The 22,244-nt window shown below is 37.0% G+C and overlaps 1 protein-coding gene across 8 annotated transcripts in view; it reads right to left on the bottom strand.

Annotated features, from left to right (window-relative positions):
• Positions 1-22,244, bottom strand: part of Zfr (zinc finger RNA binding protein) — a 63,045-nt gene that overhangs the window by 20,615 nt on the left and 20,186 nt on the right. For 5 of the 8 annotated variants that reach the window (XR_010063629.1, XM_063282250.1, XM_006232054.5 and 2 more), the window contains 10 exons: positions 21,741-22,023; positions 20,773-20,917; positions 17,926-18,144; positions 13,171-13,418; positions 10,026-10,217; positions 9,293-9,584; positions 6,547-6,743; positions 6,008-6,127; positions 3,826-3,971; positions 375-537 (listed from right to left, as the gene is read on the bottom strand). Coding sequence is in view for 7 of the 8 variants with exons in the window: in XM_063282250.1 (XP_063138320.1) it covers positions 375-537; positions 3,826-3,971; positions 6,008-6,127; positions 6,547-6,743; positions 9,293-9,584; positions 10,026-10,217; positions 13,171-13,418; positions 17,926-18,144; positions 20,773-20,917; positions 21,741-22,023 (2,005 nt within the window). In the remaining variant the exon portion in view is untranslated. The remainder of the gene's footprint in view (positions 1-374; positions 538-3,825; positions 3,972-6,007; positions 6,128-6,546; positions 6,744-9,292; positions 9,585-10,025; positions 10,218-13,170; positions 13,419-17,925; positions 18,145-20,772; positions 20,918-21,740; positions 22,024-22,244) is intronic. The other 3 variants (XM_039102742.2, XM_017590989.3, XM_063282251.1) reach the window with 1 other exon arrangement.

Below are 22,244 nucleotides of genomic sequence, written 5' to 3'. Positions count from 1 at the left end.
TGACCAAGTCCTTATATATAAAGACATTAGTCCTTTTTATAGAAGTATAGAATAGTGTTTAATCAGGGCATGGGGGGTGGGGAGGGAGAAAAAAAGTAGAAGATGGCCATGAACATTTGGGGGGAGGGGGAGAGTAGAGAGAGAAGGTGAATGGAGTAGGGAAAGAAGGGAGAAGGGGTGAGAGGACAGAACAGGAGCAAGAAAGCAAGAGCAAGAGCGACATTAGACTTAAGAATCTTTAAGAGAAGGACTAAAAATAACATCAAGATGGAAAACTGATGGCATTAAATCTAAAAATCAGCTCATAAAACATCATCTAATGTTGGAGGCTTAAATTTTCATCCGTTATATAACTAAGCAAAGCAGATACTCACTGCAGGGCCCTGTGGCTGGGGAGGCATGCCTGGTCGGACTCCCAAAAGACCTAATGGACCTGGAGGCCCATGAGGATAGCCTCCATCAGGCATTCGTCGGCGATCATCCCAATGATGCTGTTCTTCCTCCATTCTTCTCCAGTACATGTCTTCTTCATAACGTCTGATGCATAAAAACAAGCAACCCCACAGCTTACGAACTTTCATTAACAACTACATAAAAACCTATTCTAAGAAGTATCATCAATGCAGCAATATGACCCAGCAGAAAACAGATGCTTGCACCAGACTGATGACCTGAGTTCCATTCCCGGAATCAAAATGAAAGGAGTGAACAGATGCCCTGAAAGTTGGCCTTTGAGCTCTCATGAACAGTGGCACATATGCCTGTAACCATGGTCACACTGGCACGTAAACCACAAAATAGAAAAATATGACTAAAAAAGTCCACCCAAATCACCACTGTATTACCTTTTTTTTTTACCCTACTTCCATTATTTAATTTTCATTGAGAAGTAAACTAAGTAAAAACTAGAGACAATAATGTGAAAAGGAGAATAAAATTTTACACCTCAAGAACAAACTGTAACAAAAACCAGACACCTCAGCTTATTTTAATTATTTAAGGTTGATTGTAAATCCAAATACATATAACTGAGGATGTATATGCAAGAACCACTTCAGACATAGTAGTTCAGGCATTTATTTCATGTCCTCAAAGAAATGAACTCACTTCTTGTATATTTTTCTTTTTGTTGTTTTTTTTTTTTTCCGGAGCTGGGGACCGAACCCAGGGCCTTGCGCTTCCTACGCAAGCGCTCTACCACTGAGCTAAATCCCCAGCCCCTTCTTTTTGTTTTAAAAAAATTTTTTATGTGTGTACATGTACCCGTTTGTGAGCATGACGTAGTGTGTGCATATGCCATGGTATCCACATGCAGGTCGGAGGACGGCTTTTAGTACTGGTCCCCCTTTCCATCCTGAGACATCCTATTGTGTGTTGTTTGGGGTGTGTGTGCTGTGCAGCTGCACATGCCAGGCTAGCTTGCCCACAGATTTCTGAGAATTCTCCAGTCTCTACGACCCACTACAAACATGGGATTACAGATAATATACACAGGTTCTGGAGATTCGATTTGTATAATAAGTACTGTCTGTATTCAAAGCCCCATCTTCTCAGCCTGAGTTGTTTTCTTTTTTAAAACAGTAAATGAAGTTCTCCATTTATGATAAAGGCAGTACAAAGTATTTCTCTGCTACAAAGGCTTTGTGTTAACTGTGGGGGTAGCAACGGACAATTTCATTGTTAGGAAAACACAAGGGCAATGGCAAATTATAACAAAAGTAGAAAGTGTATCTTTGGCTGAGATGTCTGTGGCTCAGTTCTCCTAATAAGTGTAGCCAAAAGGAGTAACAGCTATATTGTTAAAGACATCCAAATAATTGTGAAACCTCATGGCTGCTGGTTCAGTAAAAATCACTCTGTATATTAAACAAAACCCTTCAGAACGATAGAGATTAGCATGGCTGTTGCGCAAGAATGACAGCAAACTTGTGAAGTATTCCACAGAAGACAACACTTAAGGAGTTCAGAAGATGGTTATCTAACACATAGCCTCTCCTTCACTAGTTAACAGTCTCAGAACTGATTTCTGTTCCGCCTTGGTCCTAATTTTTACTTTTAATTTCAATGACTATATCAAAGGAATCCAGGTAGCAATAAGGCTATTCTAATAGATCTATCTAAAATAATAATAAAAATAAGATGTGTATTTATTGATTGCCACTACAAAAACTACCAAAATTTCAGGTAGGGAATAAATAGTATATTTTAATTTTAGGTCATCTGAGGACCAGTAGATTACTTTCAATGTTACTTAGGCCTTTAGAAAAAAAAAGAATTAAAAAACAGCTCAAAAGATCTAGAAAAATCACGTTTAGTTTTCTGTTTGTTACTGCTAAAAAATGTTTACATAACATTAGGGCAGGAATTTTAACTATTGTCTATAAACTCATGCTCAGCATTTGAAAACATTTCTAAGTACTAAGTAGGTACTTAAGATAACCATTTGATATATGAATAAAAGAAACTTAACTAGATGACTTAACTTAATCTAGTCATAGAATTTCTAATATATTACAAAAGCACAAATTGAAAAAGAATTTGTTTGCTATACATAAAAATGCTATACATAATAAATGCTACACATAAAAAATGATGTTACCTATCACTGAAACCTAAAGATAGCACATAATAAAAGTATGAATAAGAAGCTTTATAAAAAAATATTTTAGAAGATTAAATTTCAAGCCAACTTGGATTATACATTGAGAGTCTATCTCAAAAGCCATGAAGATTAAAAAACAAACAAACAAACAAAAAACCATACGGGTTCTGTAAACATACACATACATCAATACACATCATAAAAAATTCTCAAAAAATCCAAAAGCACTGTGGATGTGTACATCTGAAATACCAGTGTTGGGAGGTGTTTGTGAAGATGGAATAACAGAGACTTGCTGGCCACTAAGTTTAGTTCTTCGTTCTGTAAGAGATCTGCCTCAAGGAAGTAAGTCAGAGAGTGCTGGCCTCTGAAAAAGTGACTCTCTCTCACTTTTTCTCCCTGGCTTAGAAACACTGAAATTCAAAGAAGCCAGATACAAAAGACACTGTGTGTCTGATTCAATTATTTAAAACTGATTTCATTTATAAAACCTATACAATTTATAGATGGCAAGTAGACTACTCCATGATGCCGAGATGGGACAGGAAACATGGAAGACATTGAGAATGATTGTTAATGGGATTGTGATTTTTTTTTTTTTAAGGAGTATTGAAATATCCCTAAACTGACAGTGAAAACTGCTTTACAACTAACTGGATGTAGACACCAACATCATGTTAATCTGATTCTACAGTCTAAATGAGTTTGTTGCTGATTCTAGGCTTCAAAGTATGACCTTTCTTCAGAGATTACATGTGTTTGTAGGCATTAGGAGTGTGTGCACATTTGAGTTCAGGATCCAAAACAGGGCACTGGATTCCCCGCAGCTGGCATTACAGGCAGTTGTCAGTCACCTGACATGTTGGAAACCAAACTAAGGAGATAATAGTGGCAATATGCTCTTAAACCCTGAGCCACCTATACAATCCCCAATTTCTTCCCATACATTTTTCATGGAGACAAGTCTTGTTATGGCTCTGAACTCACATTCCTTTGTTGGATTAAAGTGAGAGTCGCCACCACAAAATCCTTACTATCAGGGCAACAATCAAATATACATATACTTAGCATTCTAATGTCTATCTTTCTAGACAGGATCTTAGTTGAACACTTAAAAAGCACATAAAATAAATAAATCTGAATGTGGAGTCCATATTCCCAGAATAAAGTTTTTATGGCAGCAGAAGAACCACTCACTGTAGAGCTGCAAGTTAAAAACAAACCTTATTTCCATCCTCCAGCGCTCCTCTTCTTCTCGTCTCCGCCAGTACTCTTCCTTCTGCATTTGCTTTCTCATTTTCTCTTCTTGAATCTTTCTTGCACGAATACTGGGCTTCACTTCCACTTGCAAATCTGGATTTACTTTTTTCTGTTAACACCGATAATACATTTTTAAAAAGGAGCAGGCGTCTTCAACAAACAATTCATTAAAAGTAATTTATTTTTGAATTTATCATCTGTGCATGTCTGGAGAGATCAGAGGATAACTTGGCTAAGTTTCTCCTTCCACCATGTGGGTCTCAGGGATGACTTTCAGGTTATCAGAGAGGCACCAAGTGCCTTTACCTGCCCCACAACATCTCAATCACAGTTTTACAGTCTCTCATCAGAAGCTTAGAATTACAAATTTCGTGTTGTAGATATGTATTGGTTTCTTGTTTTTATTTGTGAGACAGGGTCTCATGTAATCTAGGCTGACTTCAAAATAGATCTGTAAATGGTGATGACCTTAAACTGTTCTGTCTGCCTCTACCCAAAGTGAAATGATGAGATTATAGACACCTGTCTATCATACCCAGTATTTGCAGTGCTAGGATGCAACCCAGGGCCTGAGCATGACAGCTTGCTTAGTAGCCTACAGACTGAATATATACTCAGTTGGTGTGTGCGTGTGTGAACCTGGCCTTGAACTTGTTAAAATTCCCTACTGAAGAGTACAAACTGTATAATTAGATTAAATCTGAGAAAATATTTTTTTAATTTTTAAAAAAAGATTTATTTATTATATATAAATACACTGTAGCTGTCTTCAGACACACCAGAAGAGGGCATCAGATCTCATTACAGATGGTAGTAAGTCATCATGTGGTTGTTGGGATTTGAACTCAGGACCTCTGGAAGAGCAGTCTTTTTTTTTTTTTTTCCTTTTTTCTTTTTTTTTTTTGGAGCTGGGGACCGAACCCAGGGCCTTGCGCTCTACCACTGAGCTAAATCCCCAACCCCTTGGAAGAGCAGTCTTAACTGCTGAGCCATCTCTCCAGCCCGAGAAAATATTTGTTATAGGCTTAATTATTCATGCTCAAGAACATATTTAAAAAACTATGTAACTTAGTGCTGACCTAACAGGAAACCATGAAATCCTTGGAGGACTTTTCATTTTGCTTATTAATAAATAGATGGTTATAAGTGTATGTCTTAAAGGGTTTATTAGGTCATGCAGCTGGAGCCAGAGACGGTGATCCCAGTTACATGAGTGACATAACCATACCCTGTGTTTAAAAGAAAACCCACCCTGGGTTCGGTCCCCAGTTCCGAAAAAAAGAACCAAAAAAAAAAAAAAAAAAAAAAAAAAAGAAAACCCACACCCACTCTACCAGTCCATACTTTAGCAACTTTGACATGTCAATACCTGAGTAGGCAATGATGCACTCCTAGTGTAAATAGATGAAGAGACCTCCCAGCACTAGCTCCAAATTAACCTCACTGAGAATGTACCACCATAAAGGAGACAGGTGAAAGCCAGGTGCTGGCTGCGCACACCTTTAAGTCCAGCACTTGGGAAGCAGAAGCAGGTTCTCGAGTTCTATGACAGCCTGGTCTACAGAGTGAGTTCTAGGATAGCCAATGCTACCCAGAAAAATCCTGCCTCAGAAAACCAAAGAGGGAGAGAGGCAGGTGAAGTGATAGTTTTTACATTTAACAGGAATCAACTATCATTATATGATTTCTTGAACCAAGCAATGTATTAGTTTTGCTATATTCCACTTTTGCCAGTTACACTCCAACTAGAGTCATACTATCATCCTATCAAAGTAAATGTATCAATACAACATGCAAATTTAGAACAGGGGCTCATACACCAGGTGAACTGTGTTTAGATGCAGAGAATGTGCTATTTGTTACAAAAGGATAACTCAAGAGCTGCAGAGACAGGTGGTTCAGAGGCCAAGAGGCACTGGCTGTTCTTCCAGAAGACCTTGATTTGATTCCCAGCACTGTAACTGGTTCTAGTCTGTAACTCTAGTTCCAGGGAATCTAATGCTTTCTTCTGGCCTCTCTGGGCAATAGGCAAACACATTAGAAGCACAGATATTACATGCACAAAGAACATCCGTATTCATAAAATAAAAATGTATGTCAAAAAACTTAAAAAGAACAATAGTTCAATAGTTAGCATATACTTACTTTATACTGAAGTCTATGTCTTCGTCCTTTTAGGTGCATCTCTTTAGCATTGGGGTCATTAAAGCTGCATTCACATAATTTACAATGGAAGCGAATGACTTTTCCTTCATCATTTCGTACCTTGGTGTGGAAAAATAGAACCTCTGATCGAATTGGAAGCAGTCTTTGGAACACTATCTCAGTACTGCAGCCTTGGCTGGCCTTCAACTGCAGAGCTCTACCTATCTCTGCTTCTTGACTGCCCCAGCCTAATTTTTTAAAAAAAGACAGAAACTGGGACTGTAATGAATACTAGCATATACTTGCCTTTGTAAAGTATTGTTTACTTCAATATCTGTCTGAAACTATTTGGATTTCTTTTTGAAGCATTTCTATTAATTCTTTATTAATGTCCTAGTTAGCTCAAGGAACCAAATGAATGGTGTAAATTAGAAAATCAACCTTAATTTTATAGGTAACTGAAATCAAAGTATAACTGGATACTGCTTGACATTTTTCCTTTTGCCTTATTTTGGAGTAATGATTACTCAGATCAATACCTCTTCAACATAATCATGTCCCACTGGTTGCACATCACTCTGCAAAGCAGCAAGGGATGCAGGTGTGACTGGTTCTGACACTGCATCTTGCTTTACTTCTGGAATCTGTACAGCAGAGGCAGCAGGATTATTTTTAATGCAGTCAGTTCCTTTTAAGTCTTCAGCTTTATTTCCTGTTGACTGTAGCTTATTTCCACCTAGAAAAGCAAAAAAAAAAAAAAAAGTAATTTTAATTTTATCATTGTATAAATGTATAGGGGTTGGGGATTTAGCTCAGCGGAAGAGCGCTTGCCTAGCGAGCGCAAGGCCCTGGGTTCGATCCCCAGCTCCGAAAAAAAAAGAAAAAAGAAAAAAAAATGTATAAACCCATCAAGATGAAATTTAAAAGCTATCTTTACTACTTCTGGCTAAACTTTATGCAGAATAGGTTCCCCATTTTGGTTCTCCTAACATTTAGTTTCCAAACTAAACAAAAGGAACATGAAAAGGGATTAAATATATTCCATGTTTATATTGATACTGTCCTCTCTACAGTGTGCTTAATAATAAATAGTATTTATCTACCCCCCACCTCTCCACATTTTTCTTTTTCATCTCTGACATAGGCATTATCAGGCTATAAACAAGCCTTACATACATTCTGGTATATAAGCTAGGTTGGCCTTAAAATTTTGGCAGTTGTCTACCTCTTGAATGCTGGAATTATAGGTGTATGTCACCATAGTGGTTTAAGTGGGAGTAGAGATTGAACCCAGAGCTTTATACACGCTAGGCAAGTATCATGGAGCTACATATCCAGCTGGGTTGGCCATAACCACATCAGGTCTCCCTCTTCTACCACACAGATAACAGGAACTGAACTTGAGTCATCAGGCTTGGCAAGTATCTTTTACCCACTGTGGTCTCTCCAGCTTTGATTTGTTTGTATTCTATATTGAAAGTGTGAATAACTTCAAAAATGAAACAAAACAAAAAAACTCTACAAATTACTGCTTTCATTTTAACCAATTAAATTTAACACTACTCAAGAAAATAACATACTGTCATTAATCTATTCTTTTTTTTTTTTTTTAAAGATTTATTTATTCATTTATTATATATAAGTACACTGTAGCTGTCTTCAGATACACCAGAAGAGGGCATCGGATCTCTTTACAGATGGTTGTGAGCCACCATGTGGTTGCTGGGAATTGAACTCAGGACCTCTGGAAGAGCAGTCAGGTGCTCTTAACCGCTGAGCCATCTCTCCAGCCCCCATTAATCTATTCTTAAACCTCAAGTAGCTACAGAAAGAGTAAGACAAATTATACAAATATAGGAAATTGTCAAATTAACAACTTTAGCAAAATTGTTTTAAATGTTATAAGACAATGTAACTGTGTTTGAGCTGCTTACAAGTTAAAGGAAGATATAGCATTTATAATATCCTGTGCTAAGTAGGAACTGAAGCCTTTACCTCATCTGGTAGAAGTGATTTCATAAAGGGTGTATCATTTGAATGGTACTTTGAGAGAAGACTATTGGAATGAGTCAAGATACAAGAGAATAATGTCTAAACAGAAAGTACAGCATGTATCAAAGAATGTAACAACATGGAATTAAAGCCTGTAGTAAACTGAACAAAGTCAGTAATTTAGCATCAGCTCCTCCCCCAGGTAGAGCTGACGCCCCCCCCCCCAGGTAGAGGTAAGAAAGGAGGTATAAGTCAGTTATAAAGGATTATATAACACAGTCATAAACAGACTTTATCCTACACATAAAGGCTGGCCAATGAAGATTTTCAAAGAGAAGGCACACTAACAAGAACAGAGAGATTGTGTTGAAGAGACTAAATATAGTAAAGGCACTGTATAGATGATAAGGACATAGCAATAGAGAGGCAACTAAAAAGAAATGTTAGTGAAGCTATCCCTTAGAAAAAGGGGGAAAGGGGGAAAAAATTAGTCATCTTCTGAGTATTCTGTAGTATTCTTGTAATGGGAAACAATAGGAAGGGGATATCTATTAGATGATCAGCAAGCAACCAAAATATGGTTGTCAAAACTCAGGTGTGATTCTGATTTTGCCAGATTTTTATAGTTGCATACACTAGAATGCATGAAACTGTCTTGGAATGCTGCTGCACACACAGATGAGACATGGAACCACAATTTTAGGAATGTCATTTAACAAAAACATAGGTAGAGAATCAGTAGGATACCACCCCCTAACCCCCAAAAAGATGGATAGACATACATGCTAGAAACTAAGATTCACTTTAGGTTTAAGTCAACTGTGTCAAGTTTAAGTTAAGGCAGCCAATAGAATGAAACCAAAACTGACCAATGGATCTGGCAGGAGCTGGGTTTTTTTGTTTGTTTGCTTTTTATTTTGTTTTCTTTTGTTATGTTTCTAAGACAGTTTTTTCTCATATTAGCTTATGCTGGCCTGGAACCAAATGTAGGCTGGTCTCAAACTTTTAGAAATCCTTCTGACTCAGCCTCCCAAGTATTGATACTACAGGTATGAGATATGCTTGGCACTAAGTAATTAGGTACTTGGTGAGTCTTGCAATAGTTTCAGAAAAGGGTAGATGACTATAGATTGTTTAGAAGTACAGAAGCAGAGAGAATAGAGGCTGCTTAGTAGTACATTGTTTGCCTAGCATTTATAAGGCTCTGGGTTCAATAGCCAATAACACAATGGAGAAGAAAAACCACTCTGACAGAGTTAGGAGGGACACAAAGAATCAATCTTTAGTACTTGCCAACAAAGTTTATTTTGGGTGTAGATGTTTTCTTGGCAGCCATATTGGTAGGTACCGCTGACACTTTAGTGTTGGATGTACTATTAAGAGACGAGTTTCCTGTAGTTGAAAGACCTTTCACTGAAGTAGTTGCAATTGATGACGTGTTCAGAGTACAATTGCTTGCTCCAATACTTGAAGGAGAGGCAGTTGGTTTTGAAGCAGATACAGCTGTTGAAGAAGTAGCTTGGCTAACAACATTTGGTTCCGTTGAAGGAATAGGTTTACCAAGTTTTGTGTGTAATTTAACCACCTACAAAACAAAAAGCACACCTGTCAGGAAACTCAAATGTGTTTTTTTTAAAGTTTGTCTGAGTAAGACTATAAAACAAAAGTCAAAACTTAATTTTCTTTGCTATTTTTTTTTTGTTACAGACAAAACTCATTTTAACATCTGTGTTTATTGATGAAGGGACTTGTCTACAAGCAAATCAGTCTGTAGTTAATCAAAACAAATGAAATAATCCCAAATTGAAAAGCCAAGTGGTTTAATTTAAAGTTCTCTAGTGTTTCTGTTTTAAGCAATGACTAATTGATGTTACCTTGATGTATGTTAACATTTAAGCAAGGTTTATAATACACTCAAAATTTTCAAAAATGGAAGTCAACTTTTTCAAACCCCTGTTGAAAAGTGAAAGTAAGCAGAGTAGACATAAGGCTGTGTGTGGGTGGGAGGGGGGACCAAAACACCTACTTTCTGATGCTTAGCACCACGAATGTGGGCAGCATATGCATCTGCTCCTGTACAAGACACATCACAGAGCTCGCAACGTAGCTGATTTTGTGTCCCACGAGTTGAGTTGTTGCTGCTGCTGGTATTTTGAGAGGCTTTCAATGCGGCTTCCTTTTTTTTATGTTTCTGTCCTTCTAAGTGCTCTTTATAAGTCTGTTTTGAACAAAAAGTACAAATTTCTTTCTATAACATTCTATTCAATTTTCAGACTTCTAACACTCATTTAAAAATGGGATCATAAGCTGACTGGCACATGCCTTTAATCTTAGTACTCAGGAGGCAGAACAGAACTGCATTGAGTTTGAGGACAGCCTGGTCTACATGGTGAGTTCCAGGCCAGCTAGTTACACGGTGAGACCTTGTCTCCAAAAAAAAAAAAAAAAAAAAAAAAAAAACAAACCAAAATATAAAACAAAACAAAACCATCAAACCAAACAAACAGATGCCCAAAACAAAAGAAAGAATCCAATAAATGTGTGGTGCAGACCTGTAATATAAGTGCTCAATAAGCTGAGAAAGAGAATCGTAAGTTCAAGACTGTCCCAGGCTTTGCAACAATACACTATCTCAAAATACATAAATAAAAGGGGAGAGGATGAGGAAAGCATGAATGAGAACTGCTATTTTCAAAGCACCTAAGTACAGGAGGGATTCTGTATGGATGATATGTAATTCTCGGCAGTTTATTTAACAATACTATTTGGCTATTTGGTGCCAAGGACTGAATTCAGGGACTTAAGTAGACACACATGCATTCTACTACTGAACTACATCTCCAACTTCAATATTCTATATATGGGTACACATGCGTGAGTAGGTGTGTGTGCTGAAGAGTAAACAAGGCAAACACAATCTAGGTTTCTGTTTGAGGTTAGCTCAGCCTTTTTGTAGGCAAGGTTTTCCTGGGACCACCCTGGGAGTGCCCAGGATCTGACTATCTCTGACTTCTGAATGAACACTACTATTCTAAGCTCAGGCAACATGAGACATTTTTTAAACATGACTTCTGAGAATCGAACTTATAGAAGTATGTTTGCAAAACACTATTAACTGAGCTTTTTTCTTTATTTTTAACCCAGTAGATTTGAATTACAAAAGTACTTCAAAGAACTTATAAACTGCCTGTAGTTTCAAGAACTTCTTTTATTACTTGTGTATAACACTGGGCAAAAAATAACATATAATAGTCATTATACAAAAGTCTGGCTACAGAATTAATTAATCTGAAGGGGGAAGCTGTACCTATATTAGGAAACTACTGCTTGATAGTTGTTCTTTATAAGAAGTTATATTTATAAAATTTAATTTTGAAAATCTGAATGCATTTTGATACTTAATCTAGTTAAATATATTGCTAAAGAATGATATGAATACATATATTTTAATACTAAGTAGTGTCAACAATTGAGAGAACACATACATACACACACACACAAAAAAAAAATCAAAAATATTGCAGAATTATGTATTAAAAACAGAATTAATCCAGTAAGTTAAAAAGTATATATAAGCCAGGCATAATGGCACACAACTTTGATCCCAGCACCTGGGAGGAGAGGCAGGTAGATCTCTGTGAGTTTGAGGCCAATATGGTCTACAAAGTGAATTGGGAGTGAGAAGGGAAGATGGGCCAAGCACTGTGTAGTAAGACCCTGTGTCTGTCTCTCTCTCAAAAAAGGGGAGGGGGCATATATTGGTAGAATAGAAAGAGTCAAATTTGATCTACTCTCCCCAAATATGCTTTTTTGAATGCCTAGCTGTTAAAATCTTTGAAAACAAAAAATATTCATGCCTTTACCCTCAGAGGCAAGAGGCATCATATCTCCTGGAACTGTAGTATTTAAGTGAGTCAGCACATAGTGCTGGAAACCCAATCCAGGTCCTTTGCAAGATCAAGTGCTCTTAACCACTGAGCCATCCCTCTAGCCAATGCTTATGCAAATTTTGATATAAAACATTTAAGAAGACAGGCTTGCAGACTAGGGTGACCTTGCGAAGAAACCTTCCTACTTTTGCTGTACAAGTTGTTGGGATTACAAGTGCAACCCCCATACTTGACAAAATAGGACTCTCTCATAGTCAAAACAGGTAAAGGGATGAATTCATTAATAGATCCATGCTTAAAAATCACATTTTAAGGTATATCTGGTAGAACCATGACAATAAAAATGACAATAAAGAACTCACATTTGTCATAGGTTGGTCTTTTTTTAGGTGAGTAGAGGAAAATAGGGCCTCTTACCAAAGCTGGCCTAAAACTGACTATATAGCCAAGGACAACAATGAACGTTTCTACCTCTCAGTACTAGGATTACAGGCATGCAGCAACTACCATGTCTGACTGTAGCTGTGGGGATCTGAGTCTATGGCTCAATACAGCGGCAAGCACTTTACTGACTGAGTCACGCCCCCAGCACTGCAGGTCATCTTCCTTACACTTCTCTAATTTCCAATGTTCCCAGTCCCCTTGTGGAGAAAATAACAGAAGTTACATTCTATGAAACATGTGCAAAATAGTCTCATTAGAAACACAATCATTAAAATTATAGGTTAATTGGAATTTTAAAAATCTTTTAAAGTTTTATATAAAAAGCAAAGGAGGCACCCTAGAAAGGGTAGAGGGTTCGATTTCCTTATTTTTCAAACATTTATAACCATTTTTACAGTTTTCCTGATTATTGCTTCTGTGTTTCAACAAAAACAACTTTTAGAGAAATGTTTAGTGAAATACAGCCATCTCTCGGTGTCTGCAGGAAATTGTTGACCAAAATCCAAGCATACTCAAGTTCTTTAAATAAAATAGCAAAATTATTTGCATATAATCTACTTCACCTGCATACATTAAGATCTATAGATTATTTATAGTACCTGTTGTAAATCCTACTGAACTGTTTTACTATATATTTAGAAAATAATAGGAAAAAAAAGTGTAGGTACTCTACACAGATGTAGTTTTCCACATGCATCTTTTTGATCTATGGGTGAGTTGCAGAGTACAGAATACACAGATGTGAATGTGCTTTGTAGGCACAGGAGTTAGACACCAACTCTACTCAATTATGAAAAACAACCACTGAGACTCATGGTAAATACACAATATAAATACCTGTGGTCCAGCACAGCTGATCTTACAAACATCACAATAATGAATCTGGGGTGGTTTGGGAGGCTGTTTTGGTTTCAGTTGTTTATTTTGGAATGGTGTTTTTTTAGTAAAGGTGGTCCCTGTCCAGGCAGCTGTTGCTGCTGCAGCAGCAGCTGCTGCTGCTGCTTGCTTCTGTTGCTGCTGCTGCTGTTGGTAGTAGGAAGACGCAGCTGAATATACGGCTGCTTCATAACCTGAATAAGATGTACCTTACAAATAAAATGAAACAAAGATTATGTTATATGATTATAAAAGGACAAATTAAATGTCAATTATAAATTTAAATCCAATAAATTCCAATAGGTAAATAATTGTGCATATTTACAATTATGTATGTATCTTATCTCATGAAACCTTCTCCCACACAAAACTTACCAGCCGTCTACACCAAGTCATTTAAATATTTATGTGACAAATCAGGTGTTGTAAGGATGTATAAGAAAAGTATACGATTGAACCCTTCACTTAAAAGATGCTTACTGCTCACTGAAGGAACCTGTTTGACAACTGTATGGTTACAGAACCTATTGATCCTCTGAGCACATTTCACAAAACACTGACTTGAAGAAGACTGTCAAGTGGAAAAATTCAGAAGCACTTCATAAAGTAAGATTTAGGCTGGAGAGATGGCTCAGCCATTAAAGGTTAAGCTTACAACCAAAAATAAAGTAAGATTCGACAAGAGAATAGCAGTTAAGGAGAAGAGGATTTCAAGTCCCAGTGACCATTTTATGAATTGTACAAATGGTCAAAACAAGAAATGAGCAAGCATGTTTAGGAGGCAAATAATATAGTTTTAAAAACAGGACAAGTTACAAAACCATGGAACAAGAATCTGTACAGTGTTCTTTCTTCCAAAACATGAAAACAGCATGGCTATCTGATTTAATATAGAGAGTCTGCTAATTTACACTGTTGGGAATCTATACTAAATAAACACATTATACTAACAACTGACATACATAAACAGTGATATTCATAAAGACTTTAAGTTTGAAGTTTAGTCTATATATAAGCATGTTTAAAAACTAAAAAGCTGCTTACCAGTTTCTTAAAATTCAGTGCATTGCCTATTTACCATTCAGACTTCTTTTAACTCTTTAATAGGTGGGCAAGAAGTGAAGGAAGACCAAGAGGGCAAAACAGCACAAAATTAAAGAGAACGGGGACTGAACTCCTGCTCAGCACTAGATGGCACAGCAGATAGAACCTCAGCACAGAGAGTGGGTAGGGAATGGGGTAGGTGAAGAGAATGAGCATGAATGTAGAGCGTTTTGTTCTTAAAAGCTAATCGATTATAATCGAATGAATTTTGACCTACTGACTCAAAAATGTCTACATAAAATGAATTGGAAGACGAAAGCTAAGCTATACAAGTAACCAGAATCCTAAGAATCTCTAAACTGACAGTTAATAAAGATTTAAAAAAAATAAAATCAAGACCTTTTCAGAAACGTCTTTTTAAATTTTTGTCAAATTATCAGATTATAAAACGCTTATGAAACTTTAAGAAAATGTGGTAGAAGAAAATACCTGAAAGAAGAAAAAGGCAGATATACCAGTGACAACCACATGATCAGATAAGAGAATGACTGATTGATTTAAGGAAAATTGTATAGTTCAATGAATTTATTAGTCAGTCCTATTAATATCATCTTCTACACATCAAAACAAACCAAAAAACTCAAACCAAACCAAAAAAGCACAAATGTTGCTTTCAAATTTATAGACAGAACATCAGTTTAAATTTCACTATAAAGAGCCACAATAAGGCATATATGACAGCTCAAGGTTTGCATTTGCTTCTCATGTCTGATGAACTAACTGAATTCAATCCCTGGAATCCATGGGGGAAGGAGACAACCAACTTCTAAGTGCTATCCTCTGACTTCACATATGACAAGAGTACCTGTGCATACCATACCTGTGTGCAAGTGCATACACACAGAACCAGAACCAGAATTGGCCCCCAAACCTGCTGACTAAAATCAATTTGGCTGGCAAGTATGGTGATACAATGCAGAATCTCACCTACTTGGGAAACTGAGGTAGGATAACATTTGAGCCCTGGAGCTCAGGGAAGCTCTGGCAACATTAGAAAATAAATGAATATAAAAAAGAAACTAAGAAACAAACCCAATAAAAGTTACTTTTATATTATTACTAACTAAAACTATAATTCTGATATAAATCATCTTAAAAGAAAAAAAAACAATATTGGAACCCAAGGCCTCACAGAAATACAAAAGTGAAACTTAGTTGATCACGAACACCTCTGAGATGTGTGTTTAAATCTGAGAGTCTATCTTATGGAAGGCAGTGTGCCAGATACAGTAAAGTTTTAGAAGATAGCTACAAGGCAGGCATTACTACCCTTACTCTAACAGGCACAAATGTATATACACAACTAAAATACACACACACACACACACACACACACACACACACACACACACACACTCACTCACACACATATAGTTTACAGCCTGGCAGCAAGCATCTTTACTGAGACATCATGCCAGCCCATCAGTTTTCTTTTTGATTGACACTGTTACTGTATAATATTTTATATATTTATATAATATATAAAATAGTGTGTTTATGGGATAGACAGAGTATGGAATTTCAGGTACAGGTAAGATAAGAGATCTTCTAATGTTCAATATATATAGTAGGATGATTATGGTTAATAACAGAGAAAATATTTCAAGATAGTGGAGAGGTATTTGATTATTTAAACAGAAAGGAATGGTGTTTGAAGCGACAGTTATGTATATTACCCTGATGGGTCATTACACACAGTACATGTGATAAAATGCCAAACTCTGTGTGTGTGTGTATGTGGGAGGGGATGTGTGTGTCAAAGTTAGTGCAAGCACCTGAGGAGACCAGATGTGTTGGAATTCTTTGGAGCTGGGTTATAGGCCTGTATCAGCCTGACATGGGCTGGGAACCCCATTTGGGTCCTCTGCAAGAGTAGCAAGTACTCTAAAACCACTGAGCCATCTCTCTAGCCTCCAAGTTGACAACTCCCAGGACAAGCTGTCCTGTGACATCCACACAGGTACACTGCTTGCCCCTCCCACTAAATATAAAAATTTATAGAATAGCATAAAAACATTAGAAGTGCCCCCCCCACTCGCTTCAAAATACAGTATTACTACAAAACACTGAAAGGTTCTAGATGACATGCACATTTATAAGAAACTATAAGGATCCCTAAGGAAATGGCTGCTTGCTGAGTCGAGGGAAATCTTACAAGTGCACATTGACTAATTTGGGAATGTTCAAAAGACTCAGGAGTAAAAGGACCCCATTGGTCAAATTCATGAAAATATTATTCCAAAGAGACATAAGCCAATCGCTTGTAACACATTAAACAACATGTTACACAAAAGAAGTTCCAACAGCCACCAAAGAAATCACACACACACACACACACACACACACACAAATCACACACACACATACACACACACACACACACACACACACACACACACACACACACACACACACACACGACAACTTGACAACCTGCAGCAGGTAGTTGGACAACAGGCCCATAAATTGATGACTTATAAGGAGAAAAGCTATCTTATAATGGAGATACCTGAGAGGCAATACCTAAACCAATGATGGTATCATGGATTAGAAATAAAGGCGTTATTGTTATATGCTCCTGATGTAACTAAACAGAAACAACCCTCAAAAGTAGCGTTTCTTTACTTAAAAGGCTGGCTGGAATACAAAGAAACAAATACAAATGCATTCCCTTTACCCAAATAAATAAATGTTAAAAAAGAAAGAAAATATATATCAATACTGGGTTTGATGGTGAATACCTATAATCCCATCAGCACTCAAACAAGGCAGGAAGATCATAGTGAACATAAGCCTGCCTAAGCTATATTTCTAATTCTATTCTGTCATCAGGAGCACTGAGGCCATGTCTCAAAGTAAACCACTCAGATTGTTGGATGACAATTCAAAAAAGTATTTACATTAGGAAGAAATAAACAAGACTCTTTACATGAAGAAGTATAATTACTAAGATCTTACTGTCTGCCAATCTCATTTTAAGTTTTATAAATTATAAACCAAAGTACACCAAGTTTAATCAGAAATTTATATATTTGATAGTGCCCGTGTTGGACTTCCCACTATTAAAATTGTGGCTTACTATGTACATGCCTGGTCTACAGACCAAGTTACAGAACAGCCAAGGAAACCCAATCTTGAAAAACCACAAACAAGTAAAAAACAAACAAACAAAAAAAAAAACTGTGGAGATTATAGCCAAATCTGATAGTCTGAGTTCAATTTCTGTGGTGGTCCACAGGGTAGAAGAAGAGAACTAAGTCCTGCAAGTTGTCTTCTGACCTGCACACGCTCTATAGGGCAAGAGGAAAGTTTGCTGGTCCCTCTTAGACAGGGACTCCACCCCTAAACAACAGAAGTTACTGCTCACGCACACATGACTCGCTTTCAAATTCCCCCAAAGGGCAGTATATTGTGCTAAGGGTTTCTACCACCATCACCAACAACACTGCTTATAGCATGGACCTTTTGCTAAATTATGTACAAATATTTACGTTAATAACAATCAATTCAGTACCTGCTACCTTAAGAAGAAATTCCAGAGAAAATCACGATAGTTTCTAATCAATGCTTTGCAATTTGTTTATCCACCTAAATACAGTTTGTCAATCTTACCGGAGTAAGTAACTGCTGTGGTACTGTAAGTAGCACTCTGAGTATAGGACGGTACCACAGTAGCCGCAGCTGCCACTGGCTGTACAGTGGAGGACACAGGATAAATGGAGAAAGTAGTGGTAGCTGGACTTGGGGTGGCTGGTTTTATGGCTGTCACTTGTCGAGCTTGCTGGGCTTGAGTATACTGTGTTGCACCTTGACTATAACCTGCTTTAGGAGCTAAAGCAAGAAAGACATGAGAAAAATAAAAGGGTAAGTACAATGCAGAAAATCATTGTAACCATAAGCTTAAAAAACTAACAACCATGGCTGTCAGAAGTGCTAGCAATTTTTTCTGAGCAAACAATGATACAATTTTTACTACAAATATAAATAAGTAGATTCATCTATCACCTTTCCCCAAATGTCGCTACATTTCTGGCTGACAGTCCATTAGAATTACAACCAGAATAGCAATATTATAAATGACTGTTTTTCTATAATGGTATGTATGCATACAATTAAATCAATCAGTGTACCTGAAATGCCTAATGTTGCAAACAGAACAAAGAGCTAAATTAGCATTTCATTATATTTAGTTAAAATTAAAAATGTCAGTGTTTAGTAAATCATATTTTGCCAACTTACTCAGTGAATTTAACTTCAACTCAAAGCTGCTACTTATCAAATTCTTCAATAGCTTGAGTAAAGCTATCCTTAAATGGGTACCATTCATGTTTTATTAACTTGTCTTGGACAATACTCATTAACAAAACATCAAAAAAAATCTTACGAATCAATGATTAATTACTATTAGTCACATTAATGATTTCATTTCAGAGAAATGCCCAAATACTAGACAGTAAAATTTATTTATACCCGATCAAAACAATAGATTAAAATAGCATTTTACAGAAAAACCCAATATTCAAGGACCAAATGACTAAAAAGTCTATGTTGAAACTTAAAATTCAAGATCTTCTGACTCTGACATAACTGAGCACTCTTAAGAGGAACCTGAAAAAAAAAAAAAAAAAAAGAGGAGCCTGATGGCTGTCTCCTAAGAGGCTCTGCCAGAGTCTGACAAATACAGAGGCAGATGCTCGTAGCCAACCGCTGAACTGAGAATGGGGTCCCCGTTGGAGGAGTTAGAGCCACCAACCAAAGACTACACATGGACAGACCCATGGCTCCACCTGCATATGTAGCAGAGGATGGCCTTGTCAGGCATCAATGGGAGGACAGGCCCTTGGTCCTTTCAAGGCTAGATGCCCCAGTGTCAGGGCGGGGAGGTGGGAGTTTGTGGGTGGGTGAGCACTCTCACAGAAGCAGGGAGAGATAGTGCGTTTCTGAATGGGAAACCGGGAAAGGGGATAACATTTGAAATGTAAATAAAAAATATCCAATAAAATAAAAAAAATGTCAAAAATAAATAAATAAATAAGTCTCTCGGGCCAATGGAAAGTTTCTCCGAAACTTTGGAAATTGCATACACTATGCACCACTGACTGAAAAAAAGGGTACAGAAGTAACAAAGATTTAAAAAAAAAAAAAGAAGAGCCGTGGAATAAGCATGAAGTTCACTAAAGATTATCATGTATACCAATAAACAGAAAAGTGATCTTAAAAAGGCCAGTCACTGAAACTCATATGCAAACATGCTTACACATACATACATTCTGAAGCAGGGTCTTATTATTACTAGATTGTCTAGTCTAGCCTCAAACTCATGCCTCCTGTATTCAATACAGTTTCTCAAGTGCTAGGACCTGACCATCTTTAAAATCCTTTTCAATCACTTTTAAGACATGCAAAATCAAAAAACCAGAGACCCCAAAAAGATGTGGGCAGCCTCTTCATATACAAGTAGATTATGTACAAAGAACAGAGATGGAGGGTGGATTATACTTTCTGCCCATAACAGTAAAACCAGTTTGATCTTTTTTTAAAACCCAATATTCTAATCCATCTTCAAAATAAGGTATTGCTCAATTTTAGCGAGTCTCAAATCTGCTATGTAGCTGAGGATAGTCTTCCTGATCCTTTTGCTTCCTCCTACTGAATGCTGGGATTATGGACATGTGCCACCAAGTCTAGTATTATTTGGTGTTGTGGATTGACCTAGCGCACCATGCATACAGAGCAAACACTCTCCCAACTGTGCTACATTCCTAGCTCCTCAGCTTTGAAATAAAGCTCCTTAAAAATATTTTTACTTATTGCTGTTTTGTTCTTAAAATAAGACTTCTCAAGCTTCTATATACAGCAAGTCCATCCTTTAAGTCTATAAACATGGAGGCTTCTACACAGATAAAAGAACTTTCTGCATTTGAGCTATTATATGCACCATGTTCAACATTATGGATGTTCAGTGAATGTTGCTGGTTCAAAGCTCTAACTGTAACAGTGGACTAAGTTAAAGGTGTGTGGGGGCTGTTTAACAAACTGTTTTACAAACTGGGGGAGGGAAACTCATTATCAGTGGTCGGTAACAGAACCACTTGTCATTACAGATAAAAAATATGGGTTCAGGGGTTGGGGATTTAGCTCAGTGGTAGAGCGCTTGCCTAGCAAGCACAAGGTCCTGGGTTCGGACCCCAGCTCCGGGAAAAAAAAAATGGGTTCATAAAAGTACCTATTGATTACTAGGGCTGTGTGCTATAGCAAGAGAGGAGTACCATGTTACAGCGGCCACCTCTAGAACAAAGGAACACCAACTTTTCTCCTAATCATCTCTGTGACTCAATGGCATTATAGTAGTCAAAAACAAAGAAGCAGACAGAACCATTATAGATGGACTCTGCAGTTTGTCTTCATTAGATTACTGCAAAACTTTATAATGAAACGGTTTATGTTCATGAAGCCCACCTGTCTGATAGTAGGTTTCAGCAACCGAAGGCTGAGGCTGGGCAGCAGCAGCCACTGCAGCAGCAGTTGCTGTGGGCTGTTGGTAGTACTGCTTACTATCATAAGCCACAGCAGGGGCTGTGGATCTTACATACGAGTATGAGTCCTAAAGAGAAGAAATCAAACAAACAAAGTGTGACTTTGACTTAAGTGGCAGGAAAAGAATTCTTACTGTGTAAAAATATAACAAAGAAAAACAAAACATAAGTTATATACGCCTAAACATATAGTTTTAAAACAACTAATTAATCAATTATTAATTTATAATAAGAAACATTATTAAAATATAAACTAAACCATACAATCAAGTTTTAATACAAATGTAGCTAATTAAGAACTTTTAAAAATAAAATCAAAAGCACTTTAAGCAGTATGTTTGACTTCAATCAGAACTTCAAAACACTCAAATTACTGAATCGAATAACCCATTTTTCTCAAAAGCTCACTTTTGTCTTTAAAAATGACTCCTATAGTATTAGAGAGAGAATTTCCATGGGACCAGGCGATATAGTATAAAACTATTAGCAAGAGAATCAGAAACTTTGCTAAGTTTCAAAAAGAAAACATTTTTCTTATGTCCATGAGCTTCGAACTATCCCGTCTCAGCTGGACAAGTAATACTTGTACAAACAAAGAACATATTCCCCGAGTAGTTTCTTTTTTCCAAAAACTTAGGGTAAAATTAAAGCATTTAAACTATGATTTGTGTAAACTTTTTAAAAAACTAAAAAACACATATAAATACATATAAATGTGTATAGAAGGATAAAACTAGAAAAGGGAGAATTGACATATAAAATCCACTGCAAAGAAATTTTCTCCATCACTGCAAGTACATTTAGAAGTACTGGCTTTGGCCTTCTATCATACTGAACCCATTAAATGTAGATGTTAAGGCTACTGAACCAGATGTGTGTTTGTTGTTTTACCTGGTAGTTCTGTGTAGTAGCTGGGGGTGGTGGTGGTGGTGCTTCTTGTTGCCTCTGGGTGTAACCATAGTCGGTTGCTGTGTGTGCAGTGGGGTAGCCTCCATAAGCAGCAGCTGTTGCAGCAGCTGCAACAGCAACTGGAGCAGGCCTGGCAACTGCAACTGTGGCGGCTGCTGGTGCGTAAGCAGCAGTAACTGTGTGAGCAGCTACTGGAGCCTGATGGACAGTGTAGCTAGCAACAGTAGTTGGATGGGAATAGGCTACACCCGAAGCTGGCTGCTGGCTATATTGTGAAGTAGAAGAATAAATACGATAATTTAATTTTAAAATCAAGCAGTCATCTTAAAATTATTTAGCAATTATAAAACAGAAATATAATTTAATTTTTTAAAATCAAAGAATCACCTTAAAATGATCAATTAAAAGGCATATTTTCAAGTAATATAACTACTGATGACAGAAGGCAAAGTATTTGAACTCAATACTTTCTAGTCAATACTGTTA

This window comes from Rattus norvegicus, chromosome 2 (assembly GCF_036323735.1).
Source record: "Rattus norvegicus strain BN/NHsdMcwi chromosome 2, GRCr8, whole genome shotgun sequence".
NCBI classification, from domain to species: Eukaryota; Metazoa; Chordata; class Mammalia; order Rodentia; family Muridae; genus Rattus; species Rattus norvegicus.
The sequence above is the reverse complement of the archived record's forward strand: the minus strand, read 5'-3'. Positions and strand labels throughout refer to the sequence as shown.